The sequence below is a fragment of the Erigeron canadensis genome, chromosome 9 (assembly GCF_010389155.1).
Source record: "Erigeron canadensis isolate Cc75 chromosome 9, C_canadensis_v1, whole genome shotgun sequence".
Classification (NCBI taxonomy): domain Eukaryota; kingdom Viridiplantae; phylum Streptophyta; class Magnoliopsida; order Asterales; family Asteraceae; genus Erigeron; species Erigeron canadensis.
Genome location: NC_057769.1, coordinates 26,362,581 through 26,386,352, shown reverse-complemented (window position 1 = coordinate 26,386,352; position 23,772 = coordinate 26,362,581). Strand labels below are relative to the sequence as shown.

General features: G+C 33.5%; 3 protein-coding genes across 6 annotated transcripts; 1 reads left to right on the top strand and 2 right to left on the bottom strand.

Annotated features, from left to right (window-relative positions):
* The first annotated feature begins 995 nt into the window (after positions 1–995).
* Positions 996–2,648, top strand: LOC122583429 (F-box/FBD/LRR-repeat protein At2g04230-like). Its single transcript, XM_043755832.1, has 3 exons — positions 996–1,983; positions 2,330–2,427; positions 2,523–2,648. The coding sequence occupies exons 1-3, from the start codon at positions 996–998 to the stop codon at positions 2,646–2,648; spliced, it is 1,212 nt and encodes a 403-aa protein (XP_043611767.1).
* A 1,248-nt stretch (positions 2,649–3,896) lies between these two features.
* LOC122581636 (NAD-dependent protein deacylase SRT2-like) lies at positions 3,897–9,402 on the bottom strand. Of its 2 annotated transcripts, none has more exons than XM_043753879.1 (11): positions 9,241–9,402; positions 8,646–8,688; positions 8,297–8,531; positions 8,157–8,222; positions 5,870–5,915; positions 5,479–5,639; positions 5,275–5,404; positions 4,892–5,053; positions 4,633–4,760; positions 4,405–4,504; positions 3,897–4,328 (listed from the first exon to the last, which is right to left on the bottom strand). In XM_043753879.1, the coding sequence occupies exons 1-11, from the start codon at positions 9,274–9,276 to the stop codon at positions 4,251–4,253; spliced, it is 1,185 nt and encodes a 394-aa protein (XP_043609814.1). In that variant the 5' UTR covers positions 9,277–9,402; the 3' UTR covers positions 3,897–4,250. The 2 variants fall into 2 exon arrangements, with proteins under 2 accessions (XP_043609814.1, XP_043609816.1); XM_043753881.1 differs by having other exon boundaries at positions 8,297–8,516.
* Positions 9,403–18,443: 9,041 nt separating this feature from the next.
* On the bottom strand, positions 18,444–21,572 carry LOC122582243 (NAD-dependent protein deacylase SRT2-like). 3 transcript variants are annotated; one of them, XR_006321139.1, is made up of 9 exons: positions 21,318–21,571; positions 21,169–21,234; positions 20,253–20,298; positions 19,974–20,134; positions 19,775–19,904; positions 19,266–19,424; positions 19,104–19,191; positions 18,858–18,957; positions 18,444–18,778 (listed from the first exon to the last, which is right to left on the bottom strand). XR_006321139.1 is itself a non-coding variant. In XM_043754608.1 (9 exons), exons 1-9 carry the CDS (start codon positions 21,494–21,496, stop codon positions 18,728–18,730), a joined length of 1,020 nt encoding a protein of 339 aa, XP_043610543.1. In that variant the 5' UTR covers positions 21,497–21,562; the 3' UTR covers positions 18,444–18,727. The 3 variants fall into 3 exon arrangements, 2 of the variants coding, with proteins under 2 accessions (XP_043610543.1, XP_043610544.1); XM_043754608.1 differs by having other exon boundaries at positions 19,064–19,191; positions 21,318–21,562; XM_043754609.1 differs by lacking the exon at positions 18,444–18,778 and having other exon boundaries at positions 18,865–18,957; positions 19,052–19,191; positions 21,318–21,572.
* Between the last annotated feature and the right edge of the window lie 2,200 nt (positions 21,573–23,772).

Sequence of the window (23,772 nt, the reverse complement as noted above, 5' to 3'; positions counted from 1 at the left end):
AAAATTTTTTACTTCTTGTCACTCAAAACATATGACAGACGGACACAAAAACCCCAAACCCTGTTTCTTTGGGTTCTATTATAAGTATGATACATGCGAGCCCCTTCGATTGAACCTGTAGACTGTAGTCGAAGTTTGCTTTTATATCAAACTATCAATCAATAAACATAAACATATATATATAATATTAACAAAAATAAAGAGGTTACATTGCCTACGAAGATCAAATACTAATTCTTGATGGGTAAGTTTCTACTTGATAAATCTCTATATATATTCTTAGTAAATTGATTCTTGATTAAAACTTTTGATGTTTATTTATTGTTACTTGCTAGTAATAATTTAATTCTGGGTAATAATAAAAACATAGTATTTCAGAACGAATTTACATTAAAAAAAGGGTAATGGGAACACCCTGGTACCACAATTGGATACCCATTGACCTACCCGTATGAGCCATATTATGCCGTTAAATACCTCCATCCTGTAAGTCTCACATGATCTGGGCACCCTGATCGAACCCGCGTATTTAAACTTCACAGGTCTAGACTTCATTTAAGATTCAAAGTAACAATGTCTTAATATTACATATTGGTCCAGTTTCGATTCATAGAATTATTTTTTTTTTCTTGAAACAATACAAAACTGGAACAAAAGTTATTGCTTTCCCCACCCAAAATTGAATGAATGTAGAAGTATTTGTTCGAGTTGTGTCAAGACAGACTTGAAAGTATGTAGTAGAGTGATAATACTCATAATCAAGTCCAGGGCAAGCTCTAAACAGCCGATTAATTATATGATCAAGTCAAGTCTTAACTTTGAATAAAGCTTGAACGGGTTTGAGTTGAGTTTTGAGCATCGACGTTTATGAGTTTGATCTTGGCATTATATAAAGTGGACTTGGCTTGATCAAGTGAAACTTACAAAGCTCCAGTAAAACTGATAAATTTCATTATTATCTCTCAAATAACGAATTATTTGTTTTCTTGAATCTAATGACAGCTAACACTACTAAGAGGGGGTTTAGAAATCCTGCAGAAGAAGATAGAATCAGTAACCTGCCAGAGAACTTGATTGACTCCATCCTGGAGAAGCTTCCGGTTCAAGATGCGATAAGGACAAACATTCTATCAAAATACTGGAGATACAAATGGACCACAATGACAAAACTGGTTCTTGATAAGCAATTTTCCGAAAAGTTCACCAAAAATGGAGCTTTTGATCCTAATGGGTTTATAACAATCACAAACCAAATCTTGAACCTTCATAAAGGTGCTATCTTGACGTTAAATCTCCATGTACCCGATATGCTTCTTGGTAGCTTCCAAGAAGTTGATCAATGGATTTTACATCTGTCAAGAAACGGTGTAAGGGAACTCGTTCTTACTAATTCAAATCGACGGTATCACCTTCCATCTTATATGTATTTGTGTACAGAATTGAGGAACTTACAACTTGAGAAGTGTATCTTAAAGCCGCCACCTGAGTTTCAAGGATTTATTTTTATGGAAGATCTATTTCTTACAGAAGTTGATTTTGGGGACAAGTTATATAAAACTATGATCACCTTACCACAAGTTAAAAATCTGACCGTTCATAAATGCATCAATATTCACAGTTTCAACATCAAGTCTCCCATACTACAAAATTTGATTGAAGGAAAACCCGTCAATAGAAGTTTAGATCGAAGTTATCCATCTTTTGTGTATTGTTGTCTAAATTTGAGGAAGCTGCATCTCCAAACACCCTGTATCTTAAATTCACCTCTTGATTTACAAAGATATCTCTATCTCAAAGCTCTTAGTCTCTCCAATGTTGAATTCGGAGCAACCTTGTATGGAAAACTCGTTAACTTACCACAGCTTAAAACTTTGACGTTGATTAGATGCAGAAATGTACACAATTTCAATCTCCAGGCTTCAAATTTGCGATATTTGACTATTTTCACTCTCCCTGATGCCACATTGCTTCAGTTGTCGCACAGTAAACACCTCAGTGATGTCTTTATATGTGACCTGAAATCAATACAAAGTTTTCCACGAGCAGCGCTAGTCGCGCATTGTAAGAAATTGACCAAAACTCGAATGTTGCAAATCAGCGGTAATTTTATTGAGGTGTAATATATAACTTAATATACTAACTGTGCAACCCTTGATCTTCTTCAAATAGAGTTCAAAGGGTTCAATCTACCTTTTTAAACCAAAGTACTTTTCGCATGTTCTTTTGGCAAGTTGAAATCTCACTTTCACTTCATAGCCTTTTATTGCAGAATAGGTTCCGAGGTGGCTTCCAGATGTGGCTAATAGATTAAGGCATTGGTGCTTTATAGATATTAAATTAGGTGATTTGGATCAACTTCAAGGTTTACTGTGGATGCTTCAGAACTCACTCAATCTAGAACGACTTTCTGTGCTGAAATTGCAGTTGGTAAAGGGTGTTAAACTTAGTTTTTTATCTTATATTATGCTTATAAAGTTGGATGCCAATGCAATGTCATTATATATCTATATTCTATAATGTAGGGGCTTCCGGGCATGAATTTGGATGAGCAACCAGCAATAAGTTATTTGGAAGCCGCAGGCTGTTCGATTCAGACATTCAACCAGTTGAAAATTGTAGAAATTCTATCAATAGAAGGATCAATATGAATTTGAATTATGTTTCTATTCAAAATGCATGCTAGATAAGCAATATTTTCGAAAAAATTGACTTGATTCACTCCTTTACTGAACGCTCTTGTTTGCTGATGTACTTATTTTTAATGTCTGGATCATATTTGATGCTCTCACAATTCGCAAAATTTCTTGCGGTTTAGTAGTGAAAAGGTTCATGTAACCCAACTCACATGTATCTGTATGGCCTCATCATGTTGTTTTAGTACCGAAATTTTTTGTGTAGCTAGCATCATAAGAGAATGGATCGACTCTGGAACGTGTATTTATATACATAATTACAAAAATAGAACAACTAAGGATGAGGAGGAGATGGAGAAGCTGTGGTGGGTTTTGTGGTGGTTGTGATGAAAGTGTATCATCTAGAGAAAATGTGGTATATAAATTGTGAAGATAGGATTGTTTATCAAACTTAAACGAAAAAAAATTACTCAGTGTTTTCAATTTCATATTTTCTTTCTAAGGAACATGTGTACGTACAAAGTATGACATCGTGACCACAACGGCTTATGCTATTGCCGGTTTCTATTGTGACCATGAAAATTGTTACTAGGAGGGACTTATAGGGGCGACATATATTGCTGCTACAGCCTTCATGTCGCCGCTTTAGGCCTGGGCAAAGAGGAGACCGGGCGATGATTATAATGTCAAGAAGTCACCATTCTTTTATTCTGCCTTGGTTGGGTGTGACAAGCATAAAGCCTAACTTGAACAAATTGGCTTCTGATTGTAATGTAAACTTCTGAGTATGAAACCTAAATTGAAAAATTGGACTTCTGATTAATAGATTGACATTTAGAGTAACTCTCTTTTGTCAATATTGAGATTTCTATACGCGAATGGTGTTTGATATTTGATATCTAGTGATGATATCAGTTACAGAAGAGAGTAATGAGTAATGCAACTATGCAAGAGCTAACTTTGTTATTAATATATATTAAAAACACTTTGATTTAAGAGTGGAGAATGCTCGATTTCATATGTATGATGGAGTGTTCATCTGCATTCTTGTAGTTGTCCACATAGTTTTTCATCATCAAAACGCAAGTGCATTCAACATTTTTTTTTTTTTTTTTTTTTTTTTTTTTGCAATAATAGCAAAGCGTTGATAACAAATTGCAACGACACACTCACACACACACATTAAGCGGGATAATGTAAAGGCTAACTTAATACTGTAGTTGCTCAAACGACTCCCTTCTGTAGTATAATTGAAGTGCAAAATATGATCAATCCAATCATTTGATATATGTTAAATAATCCATAGAACTATTCATACATTAATTTGTTTAGATATCATATAATATAAATGATACATTTTTACATGGTGCTTATACTAAGGCTAATTTATTGTAGCATGTTGAACTAGAATACAAATTTAAAAAAACATAAACAAACAACAAGAACCAAAACCTTTTATTTTGGTTCACGTATGGTCAAATATATGAACAACAAATACTTTGTACCATATCGTCAAGCCAACTGTACGATCTCAATATATGCAGCAACCTGAGAAGAGCTGTGATGGAGTCAATATCATAAATTGACTAATTTAGGTTCCAGCCCAGAACTAATGTCTTAGTATTTGTTGCCCTGTACAGTGTCTCGGATGGCAGGAACACAAAGCGAGCCAGTGTTTAGCAGCCGTGGTAAAATCTACATTACAGATGAACTACAATCAGGATTCATGTAAATGCAAAACTTGTATTATGATGGTGGTTGTAGAGCAGACCTCTCCTAGCCGTGCATTGATTTTCAAATCTGCGATATCATCAGCCCGAGTCTCACCTATATTTATAATTGCTGTTGCAGCACCAGCCTCATGAGCTGCTCTGTACAAATCAATCAAGATTTCTCAATTACACGCAACAAAACAAAAACACATGAATAGAAAATCACTACTTTGGGGTAAGAGAAATTGGCACGCAGAATTACACGGAACAGAAACAAAGATTTATACCTAACCAGTCGGAAAGCAGACATGGTCATGACTGATGAACCAAGAACTAAGAAAGCATCACAACCTTTAGCAGCTTCCATTGCCATATTAGCTCTATCTTTTGGTACGTTATCACCAAAAAACACAACCTTCCAAACAGACAAACATTACTCTGATAAGACACTGTAATAATAGCTTATATATAAACTATAAAGGTTGTAGGATATCTACTCGTTTATTATAATGATGGAGATGCTACTAATCAAGGGAATTGGCTTACATCGGGTTTAAGTACTCCATTACATTTTGAGCATGTCGGTATGTTGAAATCTTCTTCCCAGAATTTTTCATCAATTTCAATATCACCATCAGGTCTCTGCTTCATCCCGAAACTCTTATCTGAATTGCTGTCATAAGCCAGATTTTCTATAGCCGCTGCCCACTGCACTAAACAATTGTACCTCAATACATATAACAATATAAACAGAAAAGGAGACAAGCTATGATAAAGCTTATGTAGGAAAGAATTTCGAAGTCATGATGCAAAAATAGTGAGACTTTTAAGCTTGAGATGTGTCCATCATATAATAGAATATTGTGGTTTGTCCAATTGTTACCTAGAAACAAAAATAGATAGCGAGTAATAGTTTGAATGCGTTTGACCTTTGGATTTAAGGATTTCAATTGGTCTTGAAATGATTCTCGTGGAAAAGAAAACCCACAATCCACACAGGCAACGATATAGACAGTCCCGTGTAATTCAAGGGGGCTGCTACCAGCACGATGGTGCAACCTGTGACACGAAACTGATATTTAATCTTCGTACAACAGTTTAGAATCAGATTTCTTTGGGAGAACAAAGCTGACCTGTCTACATTTTGTGTAATCATAAAACTAATTCGGTTGGCTTTCTCTAAAGATGCTAATGCAGTATGAGCTGGACTAGGCTTAGCTTCATTAAACTTCCTCCATCCTGCATAACTTCTTGCCCAATACCGCCTTCGTGCACGACTAGAACGGGTAAATTGCTGTGCGTGTAAAAAAGATACAAGAGAACTACAAATGAAGGATTCATCAAACACTTTTATCGAATACCGCAACCCATCAAACTAATATTTGACCACATTTTGAAACAAATGATGAAATGGAAAACTACATTTAAGATGGCGAAGCATCGTAAGGTAATTTATGCATAAAGTTAGATCAATAATCAACATATAAAATTGAAACAAGTAGCAACTAGTTTCCCTTAAAATACCTGATGAGTAATCGGCTTGAAACCAGTACTGTAAGCTCCATTTGGGCTGCAATTACATGGAAAAGGAGAAGGAAAAAAATGAAAGCTGTTATTACTTGAGATTGACTGAAATTAACACATCTATAACAATAACTAGTCTCTGAATCAGGTATTGAGCAAACACATGCAGATTATCAGCAGTGGCTAATTGCTAAACAAAGATGTGTATCCCTTCATGAACCAAGAAAATAGGTAGCAAATGGATGGGTCAGGTCAGTTGGGTGTAAAGCAAAAGCAGGTAAGCTTTTGTATCAGCCGGGTCAGGTTGGGTTGATCAGAAACACTTAGTTTCCAATAGTGTGTACTAATATTATCAAAATATAAATTAATTTAATCATGAAGGTTACAAAAGTTTAATTACATCAAACATAACCTAAATTATCTAAATAAAGTATATTATGAGGTTTTATTCCCCAAAAATACATATTGGTCAATATTAAAGCCGGTTGACACAAGCCTTTTTTTTCAAGCTATTATGATAGCAAAAGAACCCAATTTGACACATTTACATGTAAATGGGTCAAAATTGCCACTTTTAAAGAATATGATTGGAAAAAGCTATACAAGTACACAACCAATAGTTGAATGTCAGGTTTTGAGCAACAGTTTAGACATATAATTCCAAGAGAAAATTTCATTATATCACCATGTGGTTTGTCATATTATCATTTTTTTACCTTGTGCATTTTTTTTATCATTAGATCACCCTAAGGTGATCTTTTACTTCACTACAGACCCCTCTCTTTAACGGACGTTTATCGTGCACCGTTAACCCCCCTCACGTGCATACCACGTGAGGGTCTTATTGTACATTTCAATCTAAATTTATCCTTATAACACATTTTTACCCACCCTATTCACAATAATAGATCAAAACATTTTCCCCAAATATTTTCTTCATCCTCATCACATAAAATTAGGGTTTTATACATAAATAACACAAATCTTTTTCTTCCCACAAACTATGATCAGATTAAAAACCCATGAGATGTGATACACACATCATCAAAATCTATAAAACAATTCTTCCCAAAAAGTTTCTAAAATCCGAAAAATCACAACAAAATAGAAGAAAGTTTATGGTGGATTTAAAACATACACACATCAACAACTTTGAAGAACTCCGGCCGGCCACCACGTCTGCCGCCGGAGCACCGTACAATTCTGTCACCAGAGACCAAACCACCTCCACCGTCACCGAACCCACCTTAGATCTTCCTTATTAAGTTTACCAACCGCCATCACCGGAGCTACCCTCGACCACAGTTAACGGAAATCTCTTTCCACCGCCGGAGCTACCTGGTTTGGTGATCCACCACCGCCATCATCATCTCGTATTCTATACCTATCTATATCTATCTCTATGTATATCAAAACATCAAAAGTAAAAGCCTCAAAATCTAATCACAAGAATAGATCTAGTACTTAATAAAGCAAGAGTGATGGTGGTGATGGTTTTTTTTTTTGACATAATAATCGTGGGCCAGCAGTAGGAAAGAGATCGGAGTGTATGAATATATTTTCTTTTGTTTATCTTTGAATTTATATTCTTGTTTTATGTTTGTGGGATTTTAGTTTTTGGGGTAAATGGGTTTTTGGGGTAAAAGGGGGCGACGAGTTTGGGTAGCACAGCAGCAAAGAGAACAATTTTATAACGATATACTATATTATACTTTTGGTGTGATGTTTTTGATATTAATGATGATGATTATATTCTCTAAGTTATAAAGAGGTACATAGATATAGCAGAAATAAGCAGCTAAAGGAAGAAGAACACATTAGATGTTTATAGGTATAAAGACTAAAATACCCTCACGTGGTATGCACGTGAGGGTGGTAACGGAGGGAGACAAACGACGTGTTGACGGAGGGTGATGTATTAATACAAAAAGTTACTTTAGGGTGATCTAATAATAAAAAAAAAACACAGGGTAAAAAAATGATAATATGACAAACCACAGGGTGATGTAATGAAATTTTCTCTAATTCCAATTGCATGATTTATCTTGATTCTGAATTACTGGAGTAGTTAACTTATAGTTTATCAACAGATTAAAAACCATTCATATACAATTCATGCTAAAATCAAAATTCTGTCAAAAGTTGTTTCAAGAATCCTTGAAACCTCTTAAAAAGCTGCTGGTGTGTTACCCGATTTCATACACATTAGGCTTATTTTGTGATACAATATCGGTGAACATAGTGTATGAATCAATCGAAAAACAATATAGAAATTAATTGAAATTACCTTCTGTAATCGGGAATACCGCATTCTGTGCTTATCCCAGCTCCAGTCAACGCAACAAGTTTTGTACTGAACAAAATTGGGAGCCTTAAGAATTTGACACTTGAGATTCAATATCAAAGCCTGATAGCATACAATTTTACCTTTTATCGAAAAATTCGTACAAAAGATTAACATCTCTAGTGCTTGGTGGGTCTGATTCAGGGACCACTTTTCTGTCTTTTAAAGGAACTGAAGGTGGATTACTAGCTCCTTCCCAAGTGGTGCCAGGAGCTGATATACGACACACAGTCTGCATATATCTAACAGAACCTCTAAAGGATAATGCTGTTGTTTTCCCATGAAATTTACAATGTTTGGTAGCTGTATGAACAACATCTGTTCCCTTCAAAGATGATAGACATAGAAAACTATAATACAAATTGAGATATTCACAAGCATTTCTAACAAACGAAAGAAAAGAACGGAATCAATTATTCATTAAATACTTGCCTGTCATAAAATGTGCAATAACTTCCCTTGCATTACTGAAAGACTGCATTTCAAATTGGAAAATGACCGAAATGTCAAGTCACTCAAGGAGTTCAAAGTTAAAACTTTATCACAAATGCCTAAATGCTAAATTTGTCGGGGTTTCGAAATTCAATGATCAAACCCAAAAGTTCAAATGCACAGAGAACACGGGCAGCACAAACAAACTTGAACGATAATTTACATGATTTGACAAATCAATTCGATATGCTTAATCCACGGTGGAACTAGAAAGATCTGACATTTGGGTTTTATATATAAAGTCATAAGTCGAATTGTCCTTTTTGAAAAAAAGTCGATAAGTCGATAAGGAAATACGGCTTAAACCAAACACCACCTAATCACCCCATTTATGTTTAAGAATAAACAAACAAAATGATATTAAAAAAAAAAAAATGTAATCTGAATTCAATTAACATATCAGCATCTTATCAAACTCAAAAACTAATTAACAACAAATTTACATAAAATAAAAACAGTTCATGATTATATCACATATATATATTAGTGAATAAGGAGGTTAAAAAAAAAAACAGAGAGAAAGAAATGAAATTACCGGAAAAAAGGAATGGGGTGAAACACGCATCGCCATGTTACAAACACTTCTTGTCCGGAGGGATTTGTGTTTAACAGCAAAACAATGTCGTTAGTCGATATTTTTTAAGTGGTTTTGTTTGGTTGTGTGGGTTCTTCATTGTATTATTTTGTTGTTATTTTGTGATATTTCCACGTTGTTACTTTTTCCACCAGCTATTTTTTAATTAGTACTCGTCTGATAGGATAAGTAGACATAAAACACGTATGTTAAAAAAAAAAAAAACCACATAATTTATAGCTTTTGTTTTAATTTCTGATGGTGTTATAATAAATTGCAAGAAGTTTTACAACAAAATTATTTATAAAGTTTATAATTTATACTCTTTATATACATAAAAATTATTTAGAGTATAAAATGACAATTTTGCTACTATATTACACAAGTATTATAATTTGTATTTTTTTAAAACTAGCCTCATTACCCGCGCGTTACGCCGGGAGGTTCGTGTCCTATACTCCTATGTAAAGCGAAAACTTTGGTTCAAATTTTAAAACAACAGGGAAGTAAAATTGGCATTACTACGTCCATGCTAATTCCGTTGCATTTGTATGATTGCATCAATGAAAAAAAAATATAAACTTATCTGACTGAAAAGTGGATTTTATTCAATGGTTAAATGAAAAATGAACAAAAAAAAAACCCTAACAATGTTAATGTGGATTTAACTACAACACAATTCGGTAAATGGCACCATGGTCTCCAAAAGTACCGCTTTTATCTCCTTAGGCAACAACTCTTGCATTTCCTTACATTGCTGGAAAAGTTACAATTTAGGAGAGAAAACAATTCTTGCCTTTGCCCTACATCGCTTATTATTAAATGAAAACTTGTAATACTATTTGAGCTATGTTAGCCGTGTATTGAGGTACATATTCAGAATTTCAGATCCGTTTATAGAAAATTGCCTATTTTGACATTTTGCCTAACTCGCCTATTGCCTTAAGGTTTTTACTTTTTAACTTCAATTTTTCCATTTCAAAACTCCTTTGAATAACCAAAAAGTATAGTTGATTTATTGTTAGTAGTTTTGGGAAATGTCATATGATGACTTCACTTATTAATCGCCTATGTCAATGTTAATGTATATATCAATGCGTAAATGAATGTGTAAGTTAATAAACTTTGGCTACATACAGTCATACACTATGGGTAGCCGATCGACGGTCGTCCTAAGGTAGTAATGTGTATTGAAATGCATAAAACTCCGATCACTTGATTTAAATCACTGTATTACTATTGTGATATATAACATATTCTGATAAAAAAAAGAAGAAAAAATAAGACCGAGAATATGGTCGGTAACATGACATTTTTTTAATGTTTTTGACTGTTTGCCAAATTCTTCCAACTTACTGGTATTACTTTTGCCACATCATAAGTAACCAATGTGAAGCTATCATTAGAAGTCTGAATGCTTAAGGAATCTTAAACGTATTGGAAATCCATGAAATACGGTTATCGAAAATCAACAACTTACCAACTCATAGACGATTAAAGAGGCATTTTCTATCGTATTCCTTACACTGAATAAAGTCCATTGATAGCCGCAAACAGTTATAATTAAAAAAATTATAATTAAACTATATTATAAAGCAAAAAGCTTCTAGATTTTCAACATTGAACTTAATTTTTCAATATTGATTTTAAGTACTTCCTCAAAATATTCATCCTATCTATTCTATATTTACTAAAAATAACTATAATACCATTTATCTCTCCTCAAATCTCAACCAACCATTTTTTTTCTCTCCTCCATAAATCATTTATTCATTCAAAATATTTTATCTCAAAAACCGTACATCGATTAACCTTAAAAAATTATATGGATGTTCTTAAAGTTTCACGTTCTTTCATTAGAGATGTCATTCGATATACTTTCGACGAATTTTTAAATCCGAGGTGGATCCCGTACGGCTAAGGATTTGAAATCATTAACATTATAATTATTTGACCCATGCACTAAAATGTCTACCTAAATTGACTTAGTTGGGGTCGGGTTAAAATTGTGAAATATTTAATGGATTAGGTTAGGGTCAAATATTTTCAACCTGCTAACCCGATCCGGACTGACTTGAATCGAGCCACAACGACCTGATTGAAAGCCATGCATATAAGTTGATTATGTTTATCTAGATCCAAATGAGCTAAACAGATCGTGTTATTGTAACACCCCACTATTTTAAGGTAATAGAAAATTTATTTTTTGTATAGTTTTAACATTTAATTAGTTTCCTAGTATTTTGTTTTGAGAAAATGGGTTAAATTAGTTGTAACTTTAATGGTTAGCGGGTATAATACCCATTTTATTTGGAAGAAAACGTGGCATGGAGAAAAGAAGCCAGCCACTTTTCTTGATTATTCCTAATTCCATCTTTTCTTTTCTTTTCTTAATTCTCTTCTAAATTCTTCCATAAAAACCTTCTTGATTCTTCAAAATTTCATCTAGCAATAATAGTGAAATTTTTCCTTCTAAATTTCCCTATAACTCAATTAACAAAGAAATAATTTGAGGGTTTTAATCTTTGGTTTGGTGTGGGTCGAAATTACAAGAAGAAAAGGAAGAAATTGGGATTTCAATTTGCTTCTTATTATTTCTTTTCTTGGAGGTAAGAAATTCACTCTAATTGTTGAACTATTTAAATTCTTAATTTTATAGTTTGGGGGTTTTATGGGTTTAGGGTTTAAATAAAACCCTAATGAATTTTGATATAGAAATTGATAATATGATTGAGAAAATAAGTTAATGATGAAGAACTCCATAGTTGGAATTTCATAAAATTGGTGTTTGGCTAGTATATGAACTTAGAAGTCATATTATGAGAATTATAATGAAAAAAATGGTATAGCCAAACACTATAGTGGTTTAGTTCATGATGAACTTAGTTAATGGTTTAGTTCGGTATCTACCCTTTAGTTGGTATATAGATATGTATTGATGTGTGTGTGTGTGTAGGCCGACCACTTTCCTCCATCTCCTCACTCGGTTCCACAAACCGTTGGCAACCAAGACCACAAGGAAACCGAACAAGAGATAGCGGTGTGTTATTGCGGTTTCAAGCAAACTAAACTGAGCTCCACTCCCTACACCCTAATATTTAATTATAATCAATTAAAAAGGAAACATCTACTCCTACAACTCTCTTACACAATCCTAGATTCATGTTTGCATATATACATCTCTGTCCCTAAAAAAACAAACAAAAATTTTTTTCCATCCCCTTGCAAACCTAAACAACAATGCTCTTTTTTACTTTCATAACCGCCAACCTTTTTCCCAACCACTACTGCAAGCCACCACCTCAACACTGTGACTCGCCACCCTCACCACCCACCACCGCTGGAAGACATCACTGCTGCTCTCTTTCTCTTTCTTCTAAGATCCGATAGTTGGTGACAACTAGTATATACTTAAAATATTAAATCCTAATTTCCTTTTCATATATATTGCATCCTCGTACTCCATTCTCTCTTGCCTCTATCTCTTGAGATCCTCTTCCCATTTATCAATCACCTACCAATATCAGTTATTAAGTCTCGACCTTTCTCAATTTCTATCTCAACCTTTTATGTCAGCTCTACCAACATCTCATCGCCTATTGTATTCTTGTTTGCTGTGATATTCTAACCCACTTAAGTTAGATAGATGTGTGTCTATTATCACATTATATGACATTAATATTCTTGAAATTTGGGACACAAGTATTCAATTAGTTCGGACTTGTTTAGTGTTAATTTTGGGACCAAGTTAAAAAGAAGGTGTGTGTAGGGGAGCCCCTCAACCACGTTACATCTTGATGATTTGTTAGAATTGGTGGTCTCGAAAATATTATTCCATCCTTTTTATATATACATAGTTCAAACCTATATGGGACCATAAACTCAAAATCAAATCACAATCAAAACAAGCCCCCAATCGATCGTGAAGAAGGGCAAAAAAAAACCCCACCTCCGGCAACAAATCAAAAATCATCATTTACCTCCAAATCTCTTCCCTTGTCATAATGTAACATCCGCAAATTTTGACCCTTTGATTTTTATGTAAAATGCTTAGTAAATTTAAATAAAGAATGATTTAGCTCTTTTGAGATTTTAACCAAAACTATATAAACAAATATACTTATAACTTTTGATCCGTAAGTCCAATCGAGTCATATGACCTATCGTTGGAATCGTATAAGAGTCTACTTTCTTGTAGTAACATTCATTTTTCATGAATCTTCCTCCATTTTTAAAAATGTCGAGTCGAATGTGTCTTGTACTTACTCGGGAAAGCGGTTAGACGTCTAAGAGTTGTGACTCGACCTTAATCTTACCAAACCAACTTGTTTAGGATCATAGAAGTTGACTTTGATGATAATATGATATTTATTGCTAGGTTGCGGACTCGTAGCGGTTGTTGAGCGTTTATAACTCTTTGTTAACTCTTTATCGTAGCTTGGAAGCCAAGGTGAGTTCCGTAGTTCCCTACTCGCTTGAGATTCGGGCTGGAAAGTGCACCCATACATGTTTATTGTTTGATTGATTTATTGATGGTTTGATGGTTCTAATTTATCTATTTGCACTAGTTATGATTAAATTGTGTGTGTTGAACGTTGATTGAATTATGGATTGATCGATGGATTGTTTGATGAATTGATTGATTGATTATGCATATGATTGGATTATAGTAGTTATTAGGATAGTTGTGCATACATGGATGTCGGTTATACTTTCAAAGAGTTTGGTATGTGGTGGGAAGGTTGCGGGTGACCCTATATATAAGCAACGAGAACTCGTTGGAAGTAGAATCCTCCTAAGTGTATGTACGCATGGTTTCGGTTGGTTGTTGATGGTTCTAAAGGCAGGTTGTTGAACCGTAAGGCCACGAATGGTTCTAAAGGCAGGTTGTTGAACCATAAGGCCACTCTACAAGTAATGGTTCTAAAGACAGGTTGTTGAACCGTAAGGCCACTCTACGAGTACTTGGGACATTGACATGCATATCATACGCATCACGACATTGGCATGCATATCATACGCATTTGACTTTGACATGTATATGATTCCTATTTGGCATTGATATTGTGAGTGTTTACCATTACACGCTTGTTATATCGTGAAATCTTGATGGGTTGATAGTGTGGTACGTGAAGGCTACTTGTATGCTTAATCTTCTTTTTATGTATTGTGATTATTGTCGATGGCTCCTTGTGAACCATCACTACGAACTCACCAACCTAGTGTTGACTTTGTTTAGTGCACTTTTCAGGTATTCATGTGAAGTTGGAGTATTGATTGGCTACTTGTCGTTTCTACTAGAGCTTGGATTGGGACACCCATGGATCCGTGATTCGTTGTCCAATTAGGTTTATGTTTTTGTACCTATGAAATTAGTTGTAATGACTCGTTTTACTTCTCGTTCGTGACTTCATGTTTACTTTGTATTTTGCACTTTAAATGTTGACTTGGATTCACCGAATCCTTTATTTTCATATAGTTTATATTCTACGATAATTCCACTGTGTGCTATATAATTTCAGTGATATTTCGGGTTCTAGCCCGGGGTGTTACACATAACCCCTACCACCACCATCAAAATCATCTCTCTTCCCTCTTTAAAAAATAACAACGGATTTAGCACCCCTCTTTCTCCCCCGCACACGGACACCACCACTACTTCATCATTATTCTCCCTATCCCATATGATAATATCATATCCTCGTTTTGTCCCTCTAATCCAAAGGGGAGGATGACCGATGATCCCCTATATAGACCTAGATATCTTCTCTATAAGGACGATGTGGTGGTGAAAAACTCGAGGATAATGAAAAGAAATTGGGGGAGATGAAATGAAAGCTTTGTAAGAGAAGGAGTTCAAATGGAAGGTGATGAAGGGGAAGAAGAAGGAGAAGTATTGATGATGAAAGATATGAAAAGGGAAATTGTTTCACCTTTTTAATACAAAATCATAAAACCTTTACACAAACTAATATCAATGATAATATACTTAAAATACTCATTTTGCAATAAGTACAATCAAACTAAGTTAAAAAGATCATTCATATTTTAACAAAATTAAAAAGATCATTTATATCTTTGACAATAGAACATTATTTTTACACGATAATATGAATGGTTCACTATAGTAATAAATATCCAAAAGATAACTTGTATCTCTAAAAAACAACCCCCCTTAAAGAAAAAGTAAAAAAAAAATCCCAAACCCAATTAAACCAAATCCTTATGAGGTTTGTTAAATTGCTGCATGATTTTTTCAATTCAATTAAAAAAAATTTTATATACTTTGCATATAAAAAAAAGCTTAATTTTTTACATTTTGTATGTAAAAAATGATTTATGTATAGTTTACACATTTTGAGGAGACAAAATGGCCTTTTTGAAATTGACTACAGTCAATTATCAGAATGAATGGTGATTGATTTACGAAAGTTGGCATGGATGCTTTTAAAGTAGTAGCTGCTTATGGAGTCAAGAGAAAAATGTGAAAGGAAGGTAATGGTATCCGGATTCACAAAAACACGTCCCTTCTATTGATATAAAGCAAGGAGAAAGAGGATAATAAAGTAAACAAACAACTCAAGACATATATTTTGTTTTGGATCTGAAAAAACAAGTCTCTTTAATTATATGTAGAGAAGGAGAAGGAGGATAACAAAATAGAGGATAAAGTATTTAATCAATCATTATTCAAAAATTAACCCTCAATACATTATCTTCTACTTAATTATCCTCCTCCTTTGTATATAATCAAAGAGGCGTGTTTTTTCAGATAAAAAAAAAACGGTATGTCTCGGGTACTTTGTTTACTTTATCATCCTCCTTTTACTTCTCCGTATATCAATAAAAGAGACGTGTTCTTGTGACTCGCCCGATTCACGATACAAAATTTACAAGTCCTTGACGCTTTTCTCTTCACTCCACAGTTGCTACTATAAATGTATTCATGTCAACTTTTGTAAACCAATCTAACATTTCATTTGATAATTGACGATAGCCAATTCCAAAAAGGTCATGTTGTCTCCACAAAATATGGAATCCCCCATATAAACTATACGTAAAACTTTTTTATACACAGGGTGTATAAAAGAGTTTTTTTAATTGGATTAAAAACTTTGTGCACAAAATTAACAAATGACATAAGGATTTGGATTAAAATTATTAATGATATTAATTTGTGTAACGTTCTTATGATTTTGTATTAAAAAAGTTGAACATTTTTCCTTTCATATCCTACAACAATGTTGATAACTTCCTTCTTCTTAATCTTTGCTTTCATCGATCACCTTCAATTTAAACTCCCACTCTAACAACGCTTTCACTTATATCTCCTCCATTTTCCTTTATGATCCTCTGGTTTTCACCACCACACATTCATCGTCCTTAAACAGAAGACGTTTAGGTTTACATTGGGGATCATCCATCATGTACCTCTTAGGCATAGACGGGGGACGAGAGATGATTTTGGGATTGATGAGTTTTATTGTGTGTTAGAGTCAAGCTCTGGATTGGGAGATGACAAATAACTTTGAGAATTACTCAAGTCTTTGTTTTTGAGATGAGTGGGGTTGATCTAGCTGAGTGAGCTTGAACATCTTTAGTTGTATACTTGGAAGATGGTCAAAGTCAAAGAAGTCAAAGATGCTGATCAAAATTAGAAGGTTAAGCTGATTAGTGGAAGTCAACTTGATTCTTACAGTCATCTTAGCAGAACACAGACACCTTAGAGTTTTACAAGTGCTCTATTGTTGTATTAATCAACTCTGGTTAACTATCACTTCAATGGATAAGAATCAAAAGGTACATATCCATTTTCAGTTGGTGATTGTAGACATTTTATGAGGTGTTTATTAAAATGTGGCTACACGATCACATTGGAAAGCATTTAATGAACAAGGATAATGTCACCATGATCTAGTACCGATCTTGTAGAAGCCATTGGATCAAGACACATGGAAGAAAATGGACGATATCTAAGGCATGGTTGGTGCCTATATAAACCTGCCTTGGTGTCTCAAAGATGTGTGCACCCATTACTTACTAATTCTCACAACGATTAGAGCTATAACTTGGGTCCGTATTGTGTTCATATACTGAGTTTAGTCTAATAGAATTAGTAATCACAGTTGTAACTTATTATTCAACAAAGTAGTTAGATTACATTAGCGATTCTATTTCACAACTACTTGTAATTTTTTTTTTATTAATGCATAAAAAAATTAGTTGAAAAAATATAACTTTGTTTTCATGAATGACACTTTACTTTACTGCCGACACTTTACTTTATTGTCGTTAATATTATGTTAGTTACTCTTCACGGTCATAATTATGTTGACTTGGACTGAATATTTGTTTAAAAATTATTTTAAATATGTAAAAAGGTGATAAGTTGTACTCACCCTTTCCCCTCTACAACTCTATAATTTAAACCTTTCATGTTATTTCCTTTGAGACCTATAAGTGGTATCATAGCATGGGTTTTGTAATATACATAACTTGATCCTATTTTTCTTTAACTTTCCGTTTAAAATGTTTCAATCTATGCATCAGACCACCAATGTTTGATAAGAATGATTTTAGTGGCCGGAAAGGTAGAATGTCCTTGTTTTTAAATCTATTAATAAGACATGCCTAACATACTAGTTGATAGATAAATTTCTCAATCAATGTATACTAACTAGCATGGTACCCGCACGTTACAACGAATATCATTAACAGGAAACAAATAAAAGATGGAGAAAAAAAAAAGATATTAAGAGAGGGTTACGTGTGTGAATGACTGTAAATGAAATGGGAAGAATTTTTTTTTGTGGGGTAGGGGGGGGGGGTAATTTAGACGAATCCCTTGTGTAACTTTGAACAAGGGGCATGTTTTTTTTTTTTATCAAGTAATACTAGCATTGTACCCGCGCAATGCGACAGCAGTAGAGATTGGCGGTCTAGCGGTGATAAACTGTTGTTGGTGGTGGCGATGTCAGGTGGTATATGTTGATGTAAAAGTGATAGTGAAATATTTTACAAGATAAGGACTTAAAAAGATTAATTTATTAAAGGCAAATTTTGGTAATCTATAAAAACTCTTTCCATAGTTTATTAGGAGCAATTTAGTATTTTTTTTTTTATATATATAACTATTGTGTAACACTTTCCAAAAACGGGAGGTGTGAAATGTTTAATAATAATGATTTCTAAAGTTTAAAATACAAAATTCAGCTTCAAGTGTTCAACGAACGATCAAAATTATTTACTTTTGCTCACATATGGTCAAACACATGAACAAGAGAAACAAATACCTTACATAACGTTAAGGCAATAGTAAGATCCCGAATATACACGATATCTTATGAATACGAGAAGCAAATACCGTGTGCCCTTAACTAGAAATTTTAAGTATCTGCAAGAACCTGTTAAGAGAAGATGATAAAGTCAATGTGATGCATATAAAGTCTCAGCTAGCAGGAACGCCGAGCAAGTCAGTTTTGAGCAGTTGTGGTAGTATCTGCATTGAAAATAAAGCACAATCAGAAGGAATTATGTAAAAGCAAAACTTAAACTAAGATGATTGCTATAGAACAGACCTCTCCTAGCCTTGCGTTGATCTTCAAATTTACAAATTCATCAACTGGGGTCTTGCCTATATTTATGATTGCTGTAGAAGCACCAGCCTCATGAGCCATTCTGTACAAACCACATAAGATCTACCGATAAATGACAACAAAATAGAATAGCGGGGGTCCCAAAAAGTTGGATTAGAGCTACAAGCAATGAACACCAAGATTTTTACTGGACAAGATAGGTTGGAAGCATGGTCTCCAGCGACGAACCAAGAACAAGGAAAGCATCACATCCTTCAGCAGCGTCCATAGCCATATCAACTTTATCCATGGGTATATTATCACCAAAAAATACAACCTTCAAAACAGAGAAAATCAACACAGTTATATATCATGAAAATGGAGATGATTTTTATAATGGAATTAGCTTACATCAGGCTTTAGTACTCCATCACATTTTGAGCAAGTGGGTACATTCAAATCGTCCCAGAAACTTTCATCAACTTCAATATCACCATTAGGCCTCCGCTTCATCCCAGAGCTTTGATCCGGATTGCTGCCAGAATCCAGACTTTCTATTGCTGCAGTCCACTGCATTAAACAAAAAAAATCTCAATACGTATAGCATAAAGATAAAAATAAAAAGCTACGATAAACCTTGTTAGTAGATCAAAGTTACATATTCTTTATTCTCATGCTGAAATAGCGAGAATTTGTAACTCGAAAAAAGGTAGGTACATACAAAAGTTACTAAAATGGATAACCAGTCCATATCGTTCCCTTAATGACCAGCCCACGGTCAAAATGAGAGAAGATGAATCACGTAACACTAGAGTTAAAGGGGCATGGGTAGGATCCATGACCTCAGCTTTTATGTTGCCAGATACAAAAGTTACTAAGAAACGAAATATATAACAATCAATAGTTTGAATGTTTTTGACCTTTGGATTTAGTAACCTCACTATATCTTGAAATGACTCCCGTGGAAACGAAAAACCACAATCCAAACAAGTGACGAAATGCACTGTCCCGTGTAGCTCAAGTGGGTTGCTACCAGCGAGATGGTGCAATCTGAAACATAAAAAACGATTTAATCTCAACGAAACAATTTATAATCAGTTATCAAGAGATTAAGGTGACCTATCAATGTTTTGTGTAATCATAAAGCTTATTCTGTTGGCTTTTTCTAGAGATGCTAATGCAGTATGAGCAGGACCAGGTTTAGCTTCATGGAACTTCATCCATAATGGATAACTCTTAACCCAATACCGGTTCCGTACTTGACCAGAAGAAATAAAGTCCTGCACAACATATAGCAGATACAGCAGAGCAATAAATGAAGAATTGCCTACTTTCAAGTTTTGAAAATAGATGAACAATCAATAGCTAGAAAAATGCAACTTAATACCATTAGATTACCTGATGTTGCATTGGCTTGTAACCAGTACTGTAAGCTCCATGGGGGCTGCACTTATAGGAGAAGGAAGAAGGAAAAAAGTTAGATGGTGTCAGAATCATACTACATAAGAGATGAATGCTATAACAAGGGATAAACAAATTTGTCTCTAAATCAGATACTGCCCAAACACAAAATCAGCAGGGGGTCTGCCATTTATGAATACAAATTAATATTCAAGGTGGCAAAATGAACAGGCCAGGTGGGTTGGTTAACGGTCATCATAATGGGTATGTTTTTGCATGCCTGCCATGATGGATTGACCCGAAATACATATATTTCCAAATTTAGAATATAAAAGTGTATCAGACATAATTACAAAAATTATAATACTTTGGCAATTATCTGAATATTAAAATTAAAACGATTTAAGACAATTTACATACTAAAAACACATCAGATGACTTTCAACCCGTTCCACACATTTGACATGCCTTATTTTACGATTTTTTTTCTTTCAGACTGTATTTAGGTTAAGTGCTTAGAAATGGATACAACCATAACCGCAAATCTAGTGTAACATACTTCAAAAATTCATCCTTTGCGTCTATCAAATTTCCAAATATCGCCACTATTTTATGTATCTAACATCTTAAACGAGGTGTAAACAAATGACGTGTGTCTAGTTTTAAAGACGTGGGAACTTATATGGATAGCCCATTTACATAGATGTCAAGTTATGGAAAAATTATACACCCGATACATATATAATAACAAATACTTAAATTCAGACTATAGTTGGATACATTTCCAGGATCCAACCCTTTTTCTCTTCCATATTTTACCCGTTCGATCAGTTAACACATAAAAACATAACCTAAACGAACCCGTTCATAAATAAAATAAGAAATAAACTAAATTGGATACAGAATTGTATACCTTCGATAATCAGGAATTCCACACTCTGTGCTTACCCCTGCCCCAGTCAAAACAACAAGCTTTTTACTGCAAAACAAATATTGGATACAGATACATATATGAATATATATTATAATACTAAAAGGAAAGAAAGAAAGAAACTTATATACCTTCTGGCAAAAAAATCATACAAGCGATTAACATCTTGAGTTGTTACTGGGTTTGAATCAGGGACAACTTTCTTTAAGGAATCTGGAATTGGTTTTTGGGACATTGTTTGTACATATTTAACACAACCTTTGAATGATGTTTTACCTGCTGGATATTTACAACGCATTGCCATGACCATTATTAAAAACAGGGTTTATATCATTTCAATCAATTATTTATTATAAAGTATATAAATAGGGATTCTTTTTGTTATATATGGATATAAACCTTATAAACCCTAAAGGAAGTGTTTCATTTTTAAGCTCATAGAATTTTTTTCTTTTCGTTTTTTTAGAAGGGCGTGAACAAAATTTCAAAATTCTTAAAAATTTAAAAATTTTCGTCCCTGATACAAATCTTTATAAACAAGGATTGTTTTTTAAAAGTAATTTTAAAAAGATTATAATGTGTCAAATCACATATTATTTAAAAAATTTTTTTTTTCATTTATTATGTCATATTTAAAAAAACCCTATTTAATGCTTATTTAAAATTCCTAAGTTTTTTATTTGAATTTTTTTTTATATAAATTTTCTACTAAATGTCTTTTTATATTTTACGAGAGTTAGTGTTCGCCCGTTACGACGGTCAAACGGTGATGATAAAACAAAATGATGTGTGTGTGGGGGGGGGGGGGGGGGAATTGATATGCGTATGTACAAATAAAAATGAGAGAAAGAAGTTACTGTGTGTTAGATTATGGTAGGGTGTTTGTCTGATTTTATTTAGAGATATAGAATTAGAAGTTATGTGTGAATTCTGGGCAATATGAGAATATTGAAAAAAAATGCTTAAATTACCTTCAATAGAACTTCAATATGTTTTATAAGGGTTTATAGATTAACGAAATATGTATTCTTATATTATTTATCATTGTATTAGTTGATTCATTATGTTCATATCAAACTATAATATTTCAGTAACAAAATTTACATACCATTTTTATATATTTTTTTCGGTTTTGAAGTTTTAATTAAAATGCTCGGATTGATTAACTATTATACTATTAATTCAAATAAAATTAACACACGTGATGTATAATGACTGAAATATTTAAACTTCTTTTATAAATAAATCTATACTACTATATAAAAATTATTTACCCTTGTTGAAAAGTTAGAAAAAAGAGATATGTGAAATGACTATTATACCCTTAATGAAATAACTTACACTATTAGTCTTTTATTTTTTATTATTTCTTTACTACCCATTTAGATCAATTACGTCTCCATCAAGTACATTTACATTAACATACACCACTCGACAACACCACCACCACCACTGCCAATAGTCGTACATTTATCACATGTCGTCGACACCACCAAACCGCCGTCATGACCACCGCCGCCGCATTACGCGAGCACCGTGCTAGTTTTATAAAAATGATAAATACGATTTTCAAAGTTGCACTTAACGTGCATAAGTACTTTTTATATCAAAAAATCAACCCCTTCAATTTAATGATAAATATACAAGTATTCTATACACATTAATTTAATAATAAATATTACAAGTATTCAATACACATTAACTATAATCATAAGGCTCGGAGAGTGAGGCATCTTGGGCGGAAGAAACTTGCTTTATATGTCGTCATGTCACACCCCAATATGATATCCAAAAGAGGGGGATGGGACATATTGGAAGGGTGAGGGACTTGTGATGTGTGTCACCCTTTTTTTTCCTCCGAAATATATATAGAAAAAGTGAGTATATGGGTGTTATGCACCCAATTTTGGTAAAAAAAAACCCCCTCAAATGCTAATTTTTAAATATTTTCAATAAATTTTTAGGCTCCAAGTATTTTATGGTTTTAAAAAATGGTAATGCGATAGCTTTTTCACCCAAATTAGATGTCTAACACCCTCATATTCTTTTTCCCCCACTTTACCAATAAACTAAAACAGGATTGAGATATTCTTGAGACGACACGTGACAAAATCTTTGATCAGCACGTGTCTTTTTAATTTATTTGTTTTATTAAATTAGTTTTTTTTAGTGATATCTATACTTCTTTATAAAAATTATCACACCCCCCATTTTTAGAAATAGTTACACAATAGTTACATACGGAATTACTAAATTACCCTTAATAAATACCCACTATGGAAAGAGTTTTTTATAAAATACCAAATTTGCCCTTAATGAATTAATTTACACTATAAACCTTTATTCTAATAATTAATACTTTAAGCCCTTATCTTTTAAAAATTTCCACTATCACAATTACATTAACCTACATCACTTGACACTGCCACCACCACCAATGGTATCATCACCGACACCACTAGACCGCCTTTCCCACCACCACCGCCGCATTACGCGGGTACCATGCTCGTATATATATATATATATATATATATATATATATATATATATATATTCAATTTTCTTTATTAGACTTAGAATTAAATT

What these genes read in the sequence shown, in the direction of transcription:
- LOC122583429 (XM_043755832.1), top strand. Translation starts at nt 996, where the DNA reads ATGACAGCTAACACTACTAAGAGGGGGTTTAGAAATCCTGCAGAAGAA. An exon ending in ATTGCTTCAGTTGTCGCACA is followed by an intron (nt 1,984 to 2,329) that starts GTAAACACCTCA and finishes GGTGCTTTATAG; the next exon opens with ATATTAAATTAGGTGATTTG. An exon ending in CTGTGCTGAAATTGCAGTTG is followed by an intron (nt 2,428 to 2,522) that starts GTAAAGGGTGTT and finishes TCTATAATGTAG; the next exon opens with GGGCTTCCGGGCATGAATTT.
- LOC122581636 (XM_043753879.1), bottom strand. Translation starts at nt 9,276, where the DNA reads ATGGCGATGCGTGTTTCACCCCATTCCTTTTTTCCG. An exon ending in TATTGCACATTTTATGACAG is followed by an intron (nt 8,532 to 8,645) that starts GCAAGTATTTAA and finishes TGAAGGGAACAG; the next exon opens with ATGTTGTTCATACAGCTACC. An exon ending in ATTACACAAAATGTAGACAG is followed by an intron (nt 5,405 to 5,478) that starts GTCAGCTTTGTT and finishes TTCGTGTCACAG; the next exon opens with GTTGCACCATCGTGCTGGTA.
- LOC122582243 (XM_043754608.1), bottom strand. Translation starts at nt 21,496, where the DNA reads ATGGTCATGGCAATGCGTTGTAAATATCCAGCAGGTAAAACATCATTC. An exon ending in GGAATTCCTGATTATCGAAG is followed by an intron (nt 20,299 to 21,168) that starts GTATACAATTCT and finishes CTATAAGTGCAG; the next exon opens with CCCCCATGGAGCTTACAGTA. An exon ending in ATTACACAAAACATTGATAG is followed by an intron (nt 19,905 to 19,973) that starts GTCACCTTAATC and finishes TTTATGTTTCAG; the next exon opens with ATTGCACCATCTCGCTGGTA.